A 15,948-nucleotide genomic window follows, 5' to 3' on the forward strand; every position below is an offset into this window, starting at 1 on the left:
CATTTTCTGCCTGTTTTCTGAACGGGAAGCCTTTTCCACATTATTCCTGATGGTACACTGTACTTAGTTGTAAGTAACTTCCTGTTCCTGTCCCATCAAAGCATTCACTAGAACAGTAGATTCTACAGAAGAGTAGAATAGAAGTTAGGGACAGATTCTAGACATGTGCTTGAACAGAACATTATGAAACTGGCATATCCCTGTGCATTGCTCAGTAACCCTACTCCTTCCTAACTCTGGCACATGAACGTACGGTAAGGAAGACACTCAATGACACTTATCATTTGCACCTCTAGTCCTCTCTCCTCTTGTCCTTTTTCACTCACCTATACTAGCTTTTTTTCCTCCCCTGTTTTCCACCCCTCAAATGTCTATGCTTTCAGCTTGTCAGCAATACTTTTGGGCACTGCTGAGTCCCAGTGGGGCTCCTGGGGCCAAGATAATTTCTTCTAATATTCCATAAACTTTTAATTTTAGGCAGGTTGCTTCAATGTTGACTTACCACTTGTTTCTCAGATGCTACTGTCGCTGAGGTGGCAGCGGCGGCAGCAGCAGTAGCCACTGTCTGCCTCCCCAGGCCTGCGGTGTTGGTACAATCTGGTGGTGCTGCTTTAACGCCCGGCAAGTAGACTGGGGGAGGGCCAGCTTTAGGAGCTGTTCTGGAGTGGAACAGCGAATGATTACAGGGATAAGAAAATGAACGTGAAGGATGCTGACTGGGAGGTCTTTGTTTCCAGCTTGCTTTGAGTTGGTTGTGGATTGGGGTAGCTGGGGGGTGGTAGGGAGGTGGTGGAGGGGGCAAGGGTGGATGGAAGGCCACAAAAGAGTCCAGGTCTGTAAACATGGTTTCTGTAGGAGGGGTACTGTTAATGCGACATCTCCCAGGCTGTCTCATTGTCAAGAGCGGACTTTCATCCCCAAAACGTTCATCAGGAAAGAATTTGTGAGGATTCTAAGAAAGATTAAAAAAAAAAAAAAAAAGGACATTTATTAGCAGATTTCATAGATGGAAATTTACAGGCTGAGAGAATTAAGTGAGGTATCTAAGAAAACCACATTCTGCAAGAGTAAAAGGTACAATATAATGTCTAGGCCAGAAGCCCAAGAAAAAATGACCTTAATAATAGTACAAAGGGGGCAGAGTGCAGCCTATGTAGCCTAAGACACAGCTATCGAGGGGAGCTACTCAATTGAATATTCCAGCAAGTAGGTCATCTTTTGTAAGATTAAGTGATAAAGCAAAAACAGGTTAATATAAACTAATTCAAATATGTCTTTTCTAAGAACATAAGATTAACAGTAAACACCAAAGGAAGAAAAGGCATATAACTGAGGATCTTCTAGAAAGTTTCTGACAAAACATTTGTATATGCTTTGAACTAAAGACTACAAAATACTATTCCTTACCCATTAGACATGACTAAGTTTAATATTTTGGTAAATATTATATGAGAATACTTACTTTTAAACAATTTAAGATATCAAATTAAGACCGAATTTAGAATGGTAAAGGGGAAAGAAATGAGTAGAAAACTGGCCGGGCGCGGTGGCTCACGCCTGTAATCCTAGCACTCTGGGAGGCCGAGGTGGGCGGATCGTTTGAGCTCAGGAGTTCGAGACCAGCCTGAGCAAGAGCGAGACCCCATCTCTACTAAAAATAGAAAGAAATTATATGGACAGCTAAAAATATATATAGAAAAAATTAGCCGGGCATGGTGGCGCATGCCTGTAGTCCCAACTACTCGGGAGGCTGAGACAGGAGGATCCCTTGAGCTCGGGAGTTTGAGGTTGCTGTGAGCTAGGCTGACGCCACGGCACTCACTCTAGCCTGGGCAACAAAGTGAGACTCTGTCTCAAAAAAAAAAAAAGAAATGAGTAGAAAACCAGACTATTTATTTTAAGGATGTAAACTATAGCAAAAAAAAAAAAAAGAAAATCAAGAACCTAAAAATGGCTTGCTGCCTTATTGAAGAACACCACACTACATTACCCTTTTGTAAAAGCTAAAGGAGTTTAGAGTCAGTGGCAAGACCTTTCTTTCTTTTTTTTTTTTTTTTTGAGACAGGGTCTCACTCTGTTGCCTGGGCTAGAGTGTAGTGGCATCATAGTTCACTGCAACCTCAAACTCCTGGGCTCAAGCAATCCTCCTGCCTCAGCCTCCTGAGTAGCTGGGACTATAGGTGCATGCCACCTCATCTGGCTAATTTTTCTATTTTTTGTAGAGACCAGGTCTCGCTCTTGCTCGGGCTGGTCTCAAACTCCTGGCTTCATGCAATCCTCCCGCCTTGCTGAAACAAAATGTTTGAATCACTTGACCAGATGAAATTACATTTTATTTAAGACTTTGATTTAGTGGTTACGATCAGACTACTTTATAAATTCTCTCTTAATTGCAAAACCAATGCTATTGCTCTTACTTATTTCTAGAAAAGTTTTTTCTGCTAGGTTTAAAAAAAAAAAAAAAAAATAGAGCACTCATTCCTTGATTCTCATGCTTGAGTTTGAACCCTCATACAAAAAATTTCTTTTAAGGGGAGGAGAGAGGGAAAAAGGGGGAGTATGGCAGTAGACCAAACCTGAAAACTAGTGACCAAACTAGGCAGAGAGAGCAGAGGAAGTTCAGAATTTTTACTTCCTCTGCCACCTCCGTTGGGCATACACACCAAGAAGCTTTTTAGCAGTCACCACTGTATGCTTGTTATATACCAGATACACAGTTGCTTTATATGTAGCACCTCGGATCTTCACAACAATCCATTTTGCAGGCAAGGGAACTGATGCTCAGGGTGGTTAAGTAACTCATTCCAAATTAACTGATTAGTAAGCAGCAGAGACAGGATATAAACCCAGATCTCATTTTAGACCTGTGCTCAGTCCAGTCCACCACACTGCCTCTCACCAGGAGGGACCTGCAGGTTATCAAAGATACCAGAGGCAGTGAAAGAGCACATATGAAGAAAAAGAAGCAAGCTGAGGGCTCCTCAGGATGTCTAAAACACCGCTGAACTGATGGGCAAGGCTCCCCTACTTTAAATAGTTTCACGCTGTTTCCTACCTGCAATAGTTCTGCAGCAGCATCTGCAAGGCCAAACTCCCTTAGTACTCGGATCTGAATCTCATAGCTGACAGTGGCGCCTTCTCCACAGTTCAGTGCATAGGCCCTCTGCACCTGCTCGGTGTGTCGGAGTTCCTGCAGTCGTCTGACCATGTCTTTCATAATGAGGAGACGAGGAACTGGAAGGAGAAAAACAGTGTGCGGGCAAAATTCCTGAGCTACACAAAAGACCACCCAGTGAGCACAAGGAAAAAAGCATGTGTTTTGTACTAGAATCTTATAAACTTTTCAGATAGCATTTTAATTTCCCTTAACATAGTAATTTATATACCTCTAATTATTTTTAAAGGTTTTGAAATTTCACTGTGCCCAAAAGGCTCTTGATCATCTCAAATAGCTCTTTAGTTGAATTATTTTAGTTCATGCTCAGAAAAAATTTTACTTGTACATATTCTCTTCTGAATCTCAGGAAATTTCTTAAGTCTTTTAAATATATTCATTCTTTTGTTCAAATAAGTTTTTTTTTTTTTTGAGACAGAGTCTTGCTCTATCACTCGGGCTAGAGTGCAGTGGCATGATCACTGCTCACTGCAACCTCCAACTCCTGGGCTCAAGTGATCCTCCTGCTCCAGCCTCCAGAGTAGCTGGGACTACAGGTCCACGTCACCATGCCCAGCTAACTTTTCTGTTTTTTGGTAAAGACAGTGTCCCACTCTTGCTTATGCTGGTCTTAAACTCCTGGCCTCCAGCAACCCTCTTGCCTTGACTTGCTAGGATTACATCAAATAAGTTTTTGAGTCCTGACTACATACCAGGGATTGGACTTGGGTATTAGGGTGCATAAAATAAAAAACATGATCCCTGTCCTCAAAAAGTTATGGCTTAGTGACGTGAACTAAGTAAACAAGTACCACACAGGATCATAAATGCTCACGGAGAGAAATATGCAAAGGATGCTGAAGGACTGAGAAGAAGGGGCACCCAGCCCAGACTGGGGGCAGGCAGGAGAGGCTTCTTAGACAAAGAAAGTGGTGGGGTAGGTGGATAGGTAGGGCTTTCTGAGCAGAAGGACAGGGCATGTATAAAACCTGCAGTGAGAGACAGCATGACACAAGCACCTGGTATAGCCAGGAGACCTTAAGGGTTCAGAGCTGTAAGCAGGAAGATTAAGAGAGGAGGCTGGAAAGATTGGTAGGGGCAGATCATGGTTAAGGAATTTAAACTGTATCCTGTGCACAATAGGTAGTCACTCGTGCAGGGGGACAACAGGACCAGAGCTGTGATCAGGTACACTCTGACACTAGTGTACAAAGGAGGAGGCAAACTGTGACCTGCAGGCTAAATCGAGACTGCTGTCTGTTATTGTAAATAAAGTTCTACTGGAATACAGCTGTACCCATTCATTTAGGTGTTGTCTCTGACTGTTGTGTGAGAGCTGAGTAGATGCAATAGACACTGCATGGCCCACAAACCCTAAAATGTTTACTATCTGGCCTTTATAGAAAAAGTGTGCTGACCAGTGGTGCAAAGGGCAGAATGGAAGTCAGATGAGAGGGAACGCTGGTTTGGAACCTGAACTGAGGCTGTGCTGTAAGGCTGGAGAAGAGGGGATGAAGTCTATAAATATTTATGAGATAAACTGACTAGGTTAATGACTGATTATTATTTTTGGGGGGAAAAGGGAGCTAGCATTTACTGAGTACTTACTTTGTGCCAGGCAAACTCCTAAGCATGTTACTCATGGTACTTCATTAAATCCTCACAAGAACTCTTGAAAGGAGATACTATCCCCATTTTACAGATGAGGAAATGTTCAAGAAAATAGCTTGTCCGAAGTCATACAAAGTAACAGAGCCAGGATATGAGCCCACAAATCTTCTGCAAAAAGCTATAGAGCCTTTTCATTAGAGTGTGGGCAAGGAAGTGAGAAGAACCTAGGATGACATGAATAGGATCATGCCCCTTAGCTAAACAGAGACACAAGCCTTATTTTCCTAAGCATACTTGTGAATGTCTCTGGGCTTCTGAGATTGAGTTCTAAGATTAAATTATGCTGATATTCAATCACATTAACTCAAGCCTAAAAAACAGTGCTAATTACCAAAGCTTCAAAATCTGTACAAACAGCTAAAGAAATATTTCTTTTCATACTGTCATCCAATATGTATTTTAAGTAAACATATGGTGGCCAAATCTGATAAGGCAGCAACTGATGAAAAACATTTGTCCCAGAATAAAACATATGCATTCAATTAAGTGTCATTATATCTTTTATTTATCTTTAATTGAAACAAACATTTATAAATACAAATAAATAATGCTATTTCCACTGCTATAGTTTTCTGGTTTTTATTTCGAATCTTGCAATGGTAATTGGCAAGAGCCATGTATTTCTGTCCACCAGATCACTGTTATTTTTCTTACCTTAGAACTGACACACTAGAACCCTTTGGTTCAAGTCAACATTAACTGATGCTCTAAAGTTTTGGACATGACAGTTATACCTGATCTATGGCCAATTCCCTCAAAGTCTTAAGACATAAGCCTGTGCTGCAATAAACTTCCCATGGTGATCACGTTTTTGGGGGACATACATGGACTCAAAGGTCTAAGTACCTATTACTTTCCTAAAGGTCTTATAATGTGAGAAATAACCTATGGTGATGAAAACAGTATGAATTTCTCTACACCACTGGTTCTCAGCAGGAGTGATTTTGCCCTATAGGGCACATTTGCCAATGTCTGGAAACATAAAACTGCTTCCAGAAGGTTATCACAAAGGGGTGTGTGTGAGAGAGCACGCGTGAGCGTGCATGCACTACTAGCATCTAGTAAGTACAGCCCAGGGATGTGGCTGAACACCCTACAATGCACAGGATAGCTCCCTCTACATGGAATCATTCAGCCTTCCTTAAATGCCAATAGGGCCAAGGATGAGAAACTTTAGGCTAAACTGAAAAACTGTGTATACTAATTAATATAATATAAAATAAAATATAAAACAAAAATCTTAGCTTATAAGTATTAATTCTTTAAGGAGAACAATGCATAAAGGGTATTAAAACATGGAGAGAATTAGCATATATAAGGAGGTTCAAACATCAGCAATTACAAAAAACGATAAGGTTATTCATTTAAATATAATGTCTGACAAACTGCCTTACCTGGAATTTCATTGGCTACAACTGAAGGAGGGCTTGACTGGTTACTGCTGATCTGCTGGTGGCTGATCATGTGACAACACTGTGGCACGGCGTTATTGACCATGTAGAGTGTGTCTGGCACATTGGACATTCTAACCATTCGCAAACGCACAAGATCTGTTTGTTCCACCATCATCTCGTCTAGCACTGACTGAAATAATAATTTAGTATTAACAGAATCAGTCAATCTTTATCTGTGTTAAATCACATTTGGAGGAAGATTATTACCTTCAAAATACAAAATATTTAAAACAGAGTAAATTTAAGACCTATAAATAAATCTAATTTTGCTAAATTAGTCTTAGGTGAATCTATCTCACCAAACTGCAGAATGACCAAAATGAGATAATGTATAAACATTTTTTACATTTACTGGGGGCAATTATCTCCTTACGTGTTGGGCACGGCCATCTGAGGAACCAGGACATTCTGGAGGAATGTCTGATTAGCTTTTGGCTGCCTGGTCTTGGGGGAGAAAAAATGGAGGTTAGGTCTAGTATATCATAGACCATTTATCACCAGACTGGACCTTTGTGAAAGCCTCCGCTGTCTGAGCAACATTAAGCACTGCACTTATTTTGGAGAGACCAGACCCAACCATTCTGCTTCTCTCCTATGCTTTAGAACTATTTTAAAATGTCAACTACTCAACAAGAGGTGCGTTAGCAACCTACTCAATAAAACAGACTTCTCACAAATCCTTTCATATATCTTAAACGAGGAATTCTGGCAATAAAAATGAGAAAATGTAAGACAACTTAATTCTATACCCAAACACACTATTTGCCTTACAAATTTACGTTAGAAAGCTTAATGATGATCTCTCTCTCTCTTTTTTTTTTTTAAAGAAACATGGCAGCTGGAGTGTAGTGGCGGCACAATCATAGCTTACTGCAGCCTTGTACTCCTGGGCTCAAGTGATCTTCCTGCCTCAGGTTCCTGAGTAGCTGGGACTACAGGCATGTACGATTGTGCATGGCTAATTTTCAAATTTCTTTGCAGAGATGGGGTTTCACTAGGTTGCCCAGACTGGTCTCAAACTCCAGGTCCCAAGTAACCCTCCTGCTTGGTCTCTCAAAGTGCTGGCATTACATGCATGAGCTACCGTGCCCAGACAATCTCTTACTTTTAAAGACTGTCATTTCCTCAAAAGGCCACCCAAAAGTTCTCATGGCTGAATACATCTAATAAAAATTACAATATTTCAATTTTATATTACTGTATTTTCTTTAAGAGTTCTTTATCGAATATATGATGCCAACTATTTACTTAATAAGCCTGAATTCTTAGTTTGTGTACTTATTCTAAAACTAAACACAATTTCCAACAGTCAGTTATTACAGAAATATGTTAGAAGAGATCATGGTATTCCTTTAATTTACAAAGACAAAAATGTGTGCAATATTCTTTCAGAACATTTTCCCCGTTCCCAAGATGACAAAATACTGACAACTATTTCAGTAAAATGCTAACAATTTGCAAGGCAATTAAGTTAACATTTTGCAAGGAACCTAACATGAGAAAAAGATAAAATTCGTTTTAATATGACCTAAGTTTTAAAAACATGCTTGATAATTAAACATTTCAGAAAACTATTTTGTTGAGTAGTCTAACTAGAATTTATTTTCATTTTCCCTATTATTGGAAATATAGGCTATTTCCAAATATTTCAATAATACTACAATAAAGCTCTTTATGCATATGGTTTACAATAAAGTAGTCTACTATCTTCAAATGGTCATCATTACCTTTGCTTCTTCCACATAGGGAGAGAACAGCCGAGGACGAACATATATGCCAGCATTTTTTTGCCGTAACCAGGCATTTGACTTTCCACCTTCTGTTGTGGGAAGCATGTCTGATGGAGGAGTACTGATCAAGCCTCTTTTCATCTTAAAAAAAATTTATTTTAGATAAACTAGAGATCTGTGTAGCACTATAATGCTACTAAGATAAAAATATTTGTACCTATAAATCAAAATGTACAAACTTTACCATTTAAATAATTTAGCAATGTATGTGAAATTTAGAAATATTTCAAAAGTTTACTAATTAAAGGATTCAGCAATAAAAAGATACTTCCCATTTTTTTCTAAATAGAGAGATGATGTTTTTAAAAACAAGAGACACATTAATTAAAATGTAGTGAGTTGGACTAAATTTCAGAACTCTTGATGAAAACCATTTTTATTTTTTTCCTTTCTCGTCTAGGGAACTGATTCCATCCCCATTCACTGCCCCCTCTCCCCGAAGACAAAACGAGACCACTGACTTGAGCACGTATCTACAGGACAAAGATACAGGCAGGCTAGCACAGAGGAAGGCAGACTTGGCTCAAACCGCAACTCCCCATTTAACAGCCACATGATCATGGACATCTCATTTTTCCTGGGCCTTACTTTAAGGGCACCTGTATGGCCCTGGAGGTGGGGCACTGAAAAACTAACTGAATGTGGCTACCCTATTGTTTCCTGATTGATGCTAGGAAAATCTAAATTAAGTACCTGCAGTTCCTAAGGTGGTTGTGAAGATTAAATGAAGGCAAAAGCACTTGGCACAGTGCTTAGCACATACTAAGAGCATGAAAGTTAACAGCCATTATTAGCAAACTTTTACTGGGTACTCATTATGTATTAGGCATGGAATTAAGAGCAGAGATATATATTTTCTAACCAACGTTCTAAAATATTTTCCTAAACTAAATACAGTGTTGAATGTGATTTGAGTCCCAGGTTTTAAAACCAACCAAAAGTTATTTCTCCAATATTATTCTTGAAATAATAAACATCTAATGGCTAAAATTACTTTTAACTAGTAAAATATAGCATTATCTAGTATTTACAAAACAAAGAAAAAAATCAATGCATCTATTACAATTGTTGATATACTTCCTTCCAGTCTTTTCCAAATGAATTTTTACATAATTGAACTCTAGAATACCTAAAAATACATATTGTGTATCTTCCTTCTTTCAGTTATATTCCATCATTAGCATTTTCCATGTTGCTATATTTGTCTTTATAAGCATTGTTTAGGCTGCAATATATTCTGTTTAGTAGTCACACTATAATTTACTATAGCCTTAATAAGTGACAAAATGATAACTTAATTTTTTTTTTTTTTTTTTTTTGGAGACAGTATTTCACTCTTTGCCCAGGCTGGAGTGCAGTGGTGCAATCAAAGCTCACTGCAACTTCCAACTACTGGGGCTCAAACGATCCTCCTGGCTCAGCCTCCCCAGTAACTAAAACTACAGGTGCACACCACCACTTATCACTAATATTTATAAAATTTTTTCATACAGATGGGGGTCTTGCTATGTTGCCCAGGCTGGACTTGATGTTTTATTTTTCTTTCTTTTGATGTGTGTGTGATTACTAGTGAGACTACACCTTTTTTTTTTTCATCAGAGATTCCATATTTAATTGTTTTCTTCTAGTTTTTCCATTATTTTTTGGGGGACAGTGTCTCACTCTGTTGCCCAGGCTAGAGTGCTGGGGTGTCTGCCTAGCTCATAGCAACCTCAAACTCTTGGGCTCAAGCAATCCTTCCTGCTTCAGTCTCCCGAGTAGCTGGGACTACAGGCATGCGCCACCATGCCTAGCTAATTTTTTCTATATATTTTTAGTTGTCCGGTTAATTTCTTTCTATTTTTTAGTAGAGATGGGGTCTTGCTCTTGCTCAGGCTGGTCTCGAACTCCTGACCTCGAGCGATCCTCCTGCCTCGGCCTCCCAGATTGCTAGGATTACGGGCGTGAGCCACCGCGCCCGGCCTAGTTTTTCCATTTTCAATTTAACATTTAATTCTTCAATCTAATAGGGATTAATTTTGTGTGCAAGTGAAATGATGGTTTAACTTTAAACAAATTTCCTCCTCCCCTGCTAATCAGTTAATTCCATACCACACTGATTTGTGATAGCTTGTTTATTATATGTTTAATTCTTATATTAACTAAAATCTTTCTCTGGACTATTCTGTCTTATCTGCTATGCTAGCATCACAGATTAAACATTAGCATTTTAAAGTATATTTTACATTCTAGAAGAGTTATCCCTTCTTCATCATGTCATGTTTGGAGAGCTTAAAAAAATTTTTTTACAGTTTGTTTTTCCAGGTGACTTTTATAATGTTTTTATGCAGTTGAAAAACTATTATGATCTCTACAAGCATTCCATTAAATTTAGAAACTAATTCGTGAAGAACTAATATATATAATGTTGATTTTTCCTATCCATTAATTCAAGCAATTGTTAGCTTTTTCAAAATTCCCCATTTAAAAGAAATTATAAAAATAACATGATTAGCTCTATTATTTTCACCTGGGTCTGAAATACAGTCAGAAAGTCCATTGATTCCTTTTATATTGAATTGTATTGAACCAATCTCCCCCCACCACTCTTTGATTCATTTGCTCTTCTTGAAGAGTCTCCAAAGGCAATTTCTACCTTTTCCTTTCTGATCTACACTGATAAATGACTGAATTTAACTCCCCTAGAAATGATACTCTTCTAAAAGGCAGACCTATTTGCCCACTCAACTCTCTAGGGACATAACACTGTACACAACAGACATCTGTCTCTGTACTCATGGAATTTACAGTTTCACAATACTTCATTAGTTGCAGAAATTATTTACAAAGATTAAAAAAAGAGAGATAAGCCTGGCATTTTTCTTTTCATGACATGGATAAATGAAGAAAAACACTTACTGCATCACTTAAGACTTCACTGTTTATAGGTAAGATGTGTTCAATTCGCACAAAAGGTAAGAGAGAAGAAAGGATCTCTCTCAGCTCTTCCATGTCCAGGTCTCGTCTTTTTACACCTCTTTTGTTCACACTATGGGCAGTGCCACTCAGTAAGTTTGGCTCTATGAGACAGAAAATGAAAAGTCTCCAACGAAATCCAAATGTTCAGAGATAGGCTTACTTTCTTCTCTAGTACATACACTTTCACTATCACTCTATAATACTTCAAAAGGGTTATAAATCAATTCTTTTTCTTTCATAAGAAGTTTATTTAATAGAGATGTTCTTGGACAAACAAAAAGCATGGTGTCAACAGTACAATAACATTCTTTTACGATTGTTCTTCAATAAAGAATATTCTTTTCTATATACTAACTCAAAGGAGAAAAGATGACAATCTATTAAAATCTAGTTTGACTAAGGGCTTTTTCTTAAGCTGTCTCAGTTTTGTGGCCAGTTTTCAGTACAATAAGGACATTGTAGGGCATATGGTACTTCTGGCCACTGTAGGTTATCAGTAAGCTCATTAGGCTATATATGTTTAACAGCAATTTAACAACATATATATCACTTGGTGTCCAAAGCAGCAAAACCTAGTGTGCACTCTATCTAGTTTTAAGATTTTTATGAAAGTCTCCTAAATTTCTACAATGTGGAAATGTTACTGCATAAAAGTAGACACTTTGATCTTTGACATGTAATATATGTCCATTGTCCAGAGCAGATAATAAATGTTTTCTTCATTGGATATTAGTGAAAGGGAAAGCATATCACATATGCTTATGACAATGAAATGGGAAGAAAAGTTACATAATTTTGGAAATCTTTAATCATATCTTTAACCTAGGGGCTGTATTTTTTCCTTAAAAAATTAACACTGAATAAGATTATTACCATTCATGAATGTAAATGGTAATTTTTTTTTTTTTTTTTTTTGAGACAGAGTCTCACTCTGTTGCCCAGGCTAGAGTGAGTGCCGTGGCGTCAGCCTAGCTCACAGCAACCTCAAACTCCTGAGCTCAAGTGATCCTCCTGTCTCAGCCTCCCGAGTAGCTGGGACTACAGGCATGCGCCACCATGCCCGGCTAATTTTTTCTATATATATTTTTAGCTGTCCATATAATTTCTTTCTATTTTTAGTAGAGATGGGGTCTCGCTCTTGCTCAGGCTGGTCTCGAACTCCTGAGCTCAAACGATCCGCCCACCTCGGCCTCCCAGAGTGCTAGGATTAAGTAATTTTTAAAATAAATATTCTTAGACAAACTAATATCTATATATACATATATACTTATATAAAAAGAGATATTGTTTTTGATAAGCTAAGACTTTTCTGGAGTCATTCAAAATAAAATTGTTGCCAGTGTATAGAAAAAGGTTTGTTTTTCTTGCCTTGCTATGATTTGGCCCCATACTTATATAAGGCATTGCTTTTCAAAATATTTTTTTTCTTAAAGCAGTGGCATCCTGTTTTCATACAAAATCTTACAGGAAATCCCCCAAACATGTAGGTTTTTTTTTTTTTTTTTTTGGTGAGACAGAGTCTCACTCTGTTGCCTGGGCTAGAGTGCCGTGGCGTCAGCCTAGCTCACAGCAACCTCAAACTCTTGGGCTCAAGCAATCCTACTGCCTTAGCCTCCCAAGTAGCTGGGACTACAGGCATGCGCCACCATGCCCGGCTGATTTTTTCTATATATTTTTAGTTGTCCGGTTAATTCCTTTCTATTTTTTAGTAGAGATGGGATCTCGCTCTTGTTCAGGCTGGTCTCAAACTCCTGACTTGAGCGATCCTCCCGCCTCGGCCTCCCAGAGTGCTAGGATTACAGGCGTGAGCCACCGCACCCGGCCCAAATATGTAATAGGTAAGGGCAGAACCCTTATATATAAAATAAAGGTGACTGAAACAAAGGTGTGGCCTGGTTCACTTAGCTTCGTTCTTATCCCTACAGAAGAACCTTTCATTCTAACTCAGTTTGAAAACTACTGTTTTAAGGGAAATTTTATCCCTTAAGCACGCTCAGTATCTGCCTCAAATAAATGACATTTCGTCATTACCAAATTTACATCAATGAATAAGCCTATGGCCTATGATGATTATGCAGAGGTATATACAATTGATTCTTGTAATTTGCAGTAGTTATGTTTTATAAAGCCTACATGAACAATGAATTAGCGAATACTGAACTATTGCTTCTAGGGTTAGGTTCCTGCGAGCCTCTGGGCACAACTTTCTCTCTCTTTTTTTTTCTTTTTAAGGAGAAATGTTATATATTGGTTTTTGAGGATTTTTTTTTTTTTTTTTTTTGAGACAGAGTCTCACTCTGTCACCCTGGCGAGTGCCGTGGCCTCAATCAACTCACAGCTACCTCAAACCCCTGGGCTCAAGCGATCCTCCTGCCTCAGCCTCCCGAGTAGCTGGGACTACAGGCATGTGCCACCACACCTGGCTAATTTTTCTATTTTTAGTTGAACAGGGTCTCACTGTTGCTCAGACTGATCTCGAACTCCTGATGTCAAGAAACCCTCCTGCGTTGGCCTCCCAGAGTGCTAGGATTACAGGCATGAGCCACTAGGCCAGCCTGGGCACAACATTTTTGTCAACTGATTAAGATATAACCTTGTTTTATGTGTGTGTTTCTGTCTAAAGATACTTTAACTTAATATATATTGTTGATTCATTAACACTGAACTCACAGCCAACAGCACTATAACTCATATCTGAACTAAGCTTACCTAACACATGTGTTTTCTCTGTAAGGCACATCACACAGCCTTTTTGTGCTTAGGAACACGAGATAGCACTTCATTATGCTTGGGGGCCATTTTAAACAGTGAGATCACTAATAAAAAACACAAAAATTTGAAAAACATGGTAATAGACTGTGAAAAGGACACTTGTTTACAATATATCTGAAATAAGGCAGCAAAGTGCCTGCCATTGTCTTGTTCTACTTCGGTTGGGAATGTGCTTGTTGGGTGAGTCAAATTTTTTGCTACTCTGTATGTGTCCATGAATGACCATGAACGTGCCATAAGTATTGATTTTTGGGGTTACAAATAAATTTTAGTGAGTAGGTAAATTTGCAAATACAGAATCTGCAAATGAGGATAGACTGCATTTTAAAAACTTTCTAAATTAATTGTAGTCATTTTTATATTTAAAAAAATTCAAATCTGAGAATTGCTAAAGGTTTTTGCAGGCCACAGAAAAATAAATTAGGTGAAATGAAATACGACAGCTTTTGTTCCTCAGTGCTTGGGTACTAGCATATTAAAGCAGCACTGTAAGAAGGCTGGAAGGCAGGTTTAGCACAAAATTTTTATATATTTAAGAATGTGACAGAACAACTCTGTAAATGTACTTAAAATCACTGACTGGAACACTTTAAAGAGGTGAACTTTATGATACATAAATTATAGATAAATAAAACTATTGAAAAATGACAGGAAAGAGAAATCTGTATTTAATTTTTCTAATTAAATTTTTTTGATTTGGGTTCAATACATAGAGGAACACAATAATGTATAAGTGGAGGACAGGGGAGTGGGCTAATCCCAGACATAAATAAAAGACTGCTACAGAATCATAAGTGTCCAAAGTTGAAAACCCACCCTTCTGTATATGATGCCTCTCTCTCTTCTGCAGTGACCCGGCACGGAGGTCATTCAGAAGTATTATTTCTCTTTTACCTTCCATAATATTTAAAAATAAACAAATATGCTTTTTTTTTTGTATTCATATTTTTTGAGGTAAAATTCACATAACATAAAATTCACCATTTGAAACATTTTAAAGCATACAGTTCAGTGGCTTTAGTATATTCACATTGTTGTGCAACCACCAACACCAATTCCAGAACACTTTCATCAACAATATGCTTTTATAACACGTTAATCATTATGTAAAATTTTTCATTCTAATATTTTCATGAATCAATTAACATATTATTAGGCATGTAAGAACAATAAAGAGTATCCTTTTAAAGCTGCAAAATAAGATTTTCTGATTATTTTTTACAAACTATACCCTCTCTACTAAAGGATTTTAGCAAAAGCTTCTCTTTTCACCAGGCAATAGTGTCAATTTTTAAGACTGTTGTGCAGGATGCATTTCAGTAAGCTTTGGGGAAAGTAAGAACCATCAAAAACTTACACAAACTAATTAGCACAAACTAATTTTCTGAGCTTACCTCTATCTGCTATTCTTTTCATCAACTGATGCTCTCCCCATTTAATCAGATATTTAAGGATATCCTGCTCACTTGCCTATAATAAAAAAGTTTATATTTATTATAGTGAAATTAGACAAATGGTTAATTTCACTAATGACTTTTCCTAGATCAGAATGTAAATATAGTATGCAACTTACCTTGTTTCACTCTTTACACTGGCTGTTTGAAATTTTACAGTTAAAACTATGGTTCATCAACAGCAAATATACAAGGCTGAATCACATGTATTTTATTCAGTAACCTCACTCTTGGCTCCAACTAAATTTTTTATTCTTAGTTCCATCTTTTTTTTCTTTATCATGTTCTCTTCCTATTTTAAATTTATTTTATCTTACAATATGGTTTCTATACTTTTATATAGCTGCCTTAAATTCTTTTTTGGAACAAGATATAAATAAATGAAAGTAAAAGTATAGGGATACAGAGTGATTACTATCTTCTGCAGGGACAGGAAAAACAAGCACAGCAACTTGTTTTGGCAGAAGAAACTACAATCTCTGCGAGGTACTCTATACTGATTGGGGAAGGACCTTTGAAGCACAATCTGTGAAATGTCAATACTGTACCCCTCATTTTTTGTACTTTATTTAAAGTCTTAGAGCAAATCTAGGCTGCATTTTTTGTTTGTTTGTTTTTTGCTTTCTAAGAAGAAATACAAAGCTCCTAAAGACAATAATCTGACAGAACTGACAAATCCTAATTCCCATAAACAT

General features: G+C 37.7%; 1 protein-coding gene across 1 annotated transcript in view; it reads right to left on the reverse strand.

The window, feature by feature from the left end:
* Positions 1-15,948, reverse strand: part of BTBD7 (BTB domain containing 7) — an 81,388-nt gene that overhangs the window by 2,374 nt on the left and 63,066 nt on the right. Inside the window, exons 5-10 of the mRNA XM_069465251.1 lie at positions 15,194-15,269; positions 10,968-11,128; positions 8,007-8,150; positions 6,220-6,409; positions 3,056-3,234; positions 503-952 (exon numbers count right to left, since the gene is read on the reverse strand). Of these exons, the coding sequence (XP_069321352.1) occupies positions 503-952; positions 3,056-3,234; positions 6,220-6,409; positions 8,007-8,150; positions 10,968-11,128; positions 15,194-15,269 (1,200 nt within the window). The remainder of the gene's footprint in view (positions 1-502; positions 953-3,055; positions 3,235-6,219; positions 6,410-8,006; positions 8,151-10,967; positions 11,129-15,193; positions 15,270-15,948) is intronic.

The sequence above is a fragment of the Eulemur rufifrons genome, chromosome 2 (assembly GCF_041146395.1).
Source record: "Eulemur rufifrons isolate Redbay chromosome 2, OSU_ERuf_1, whole genome shotgun sequence".
Classification (NCBI taxonomy): Eukaryota; Metazoa; Chordata; class Mammalia; order Primates; family Lemuridae; genus Eulemur; species Eulemur rufifrons.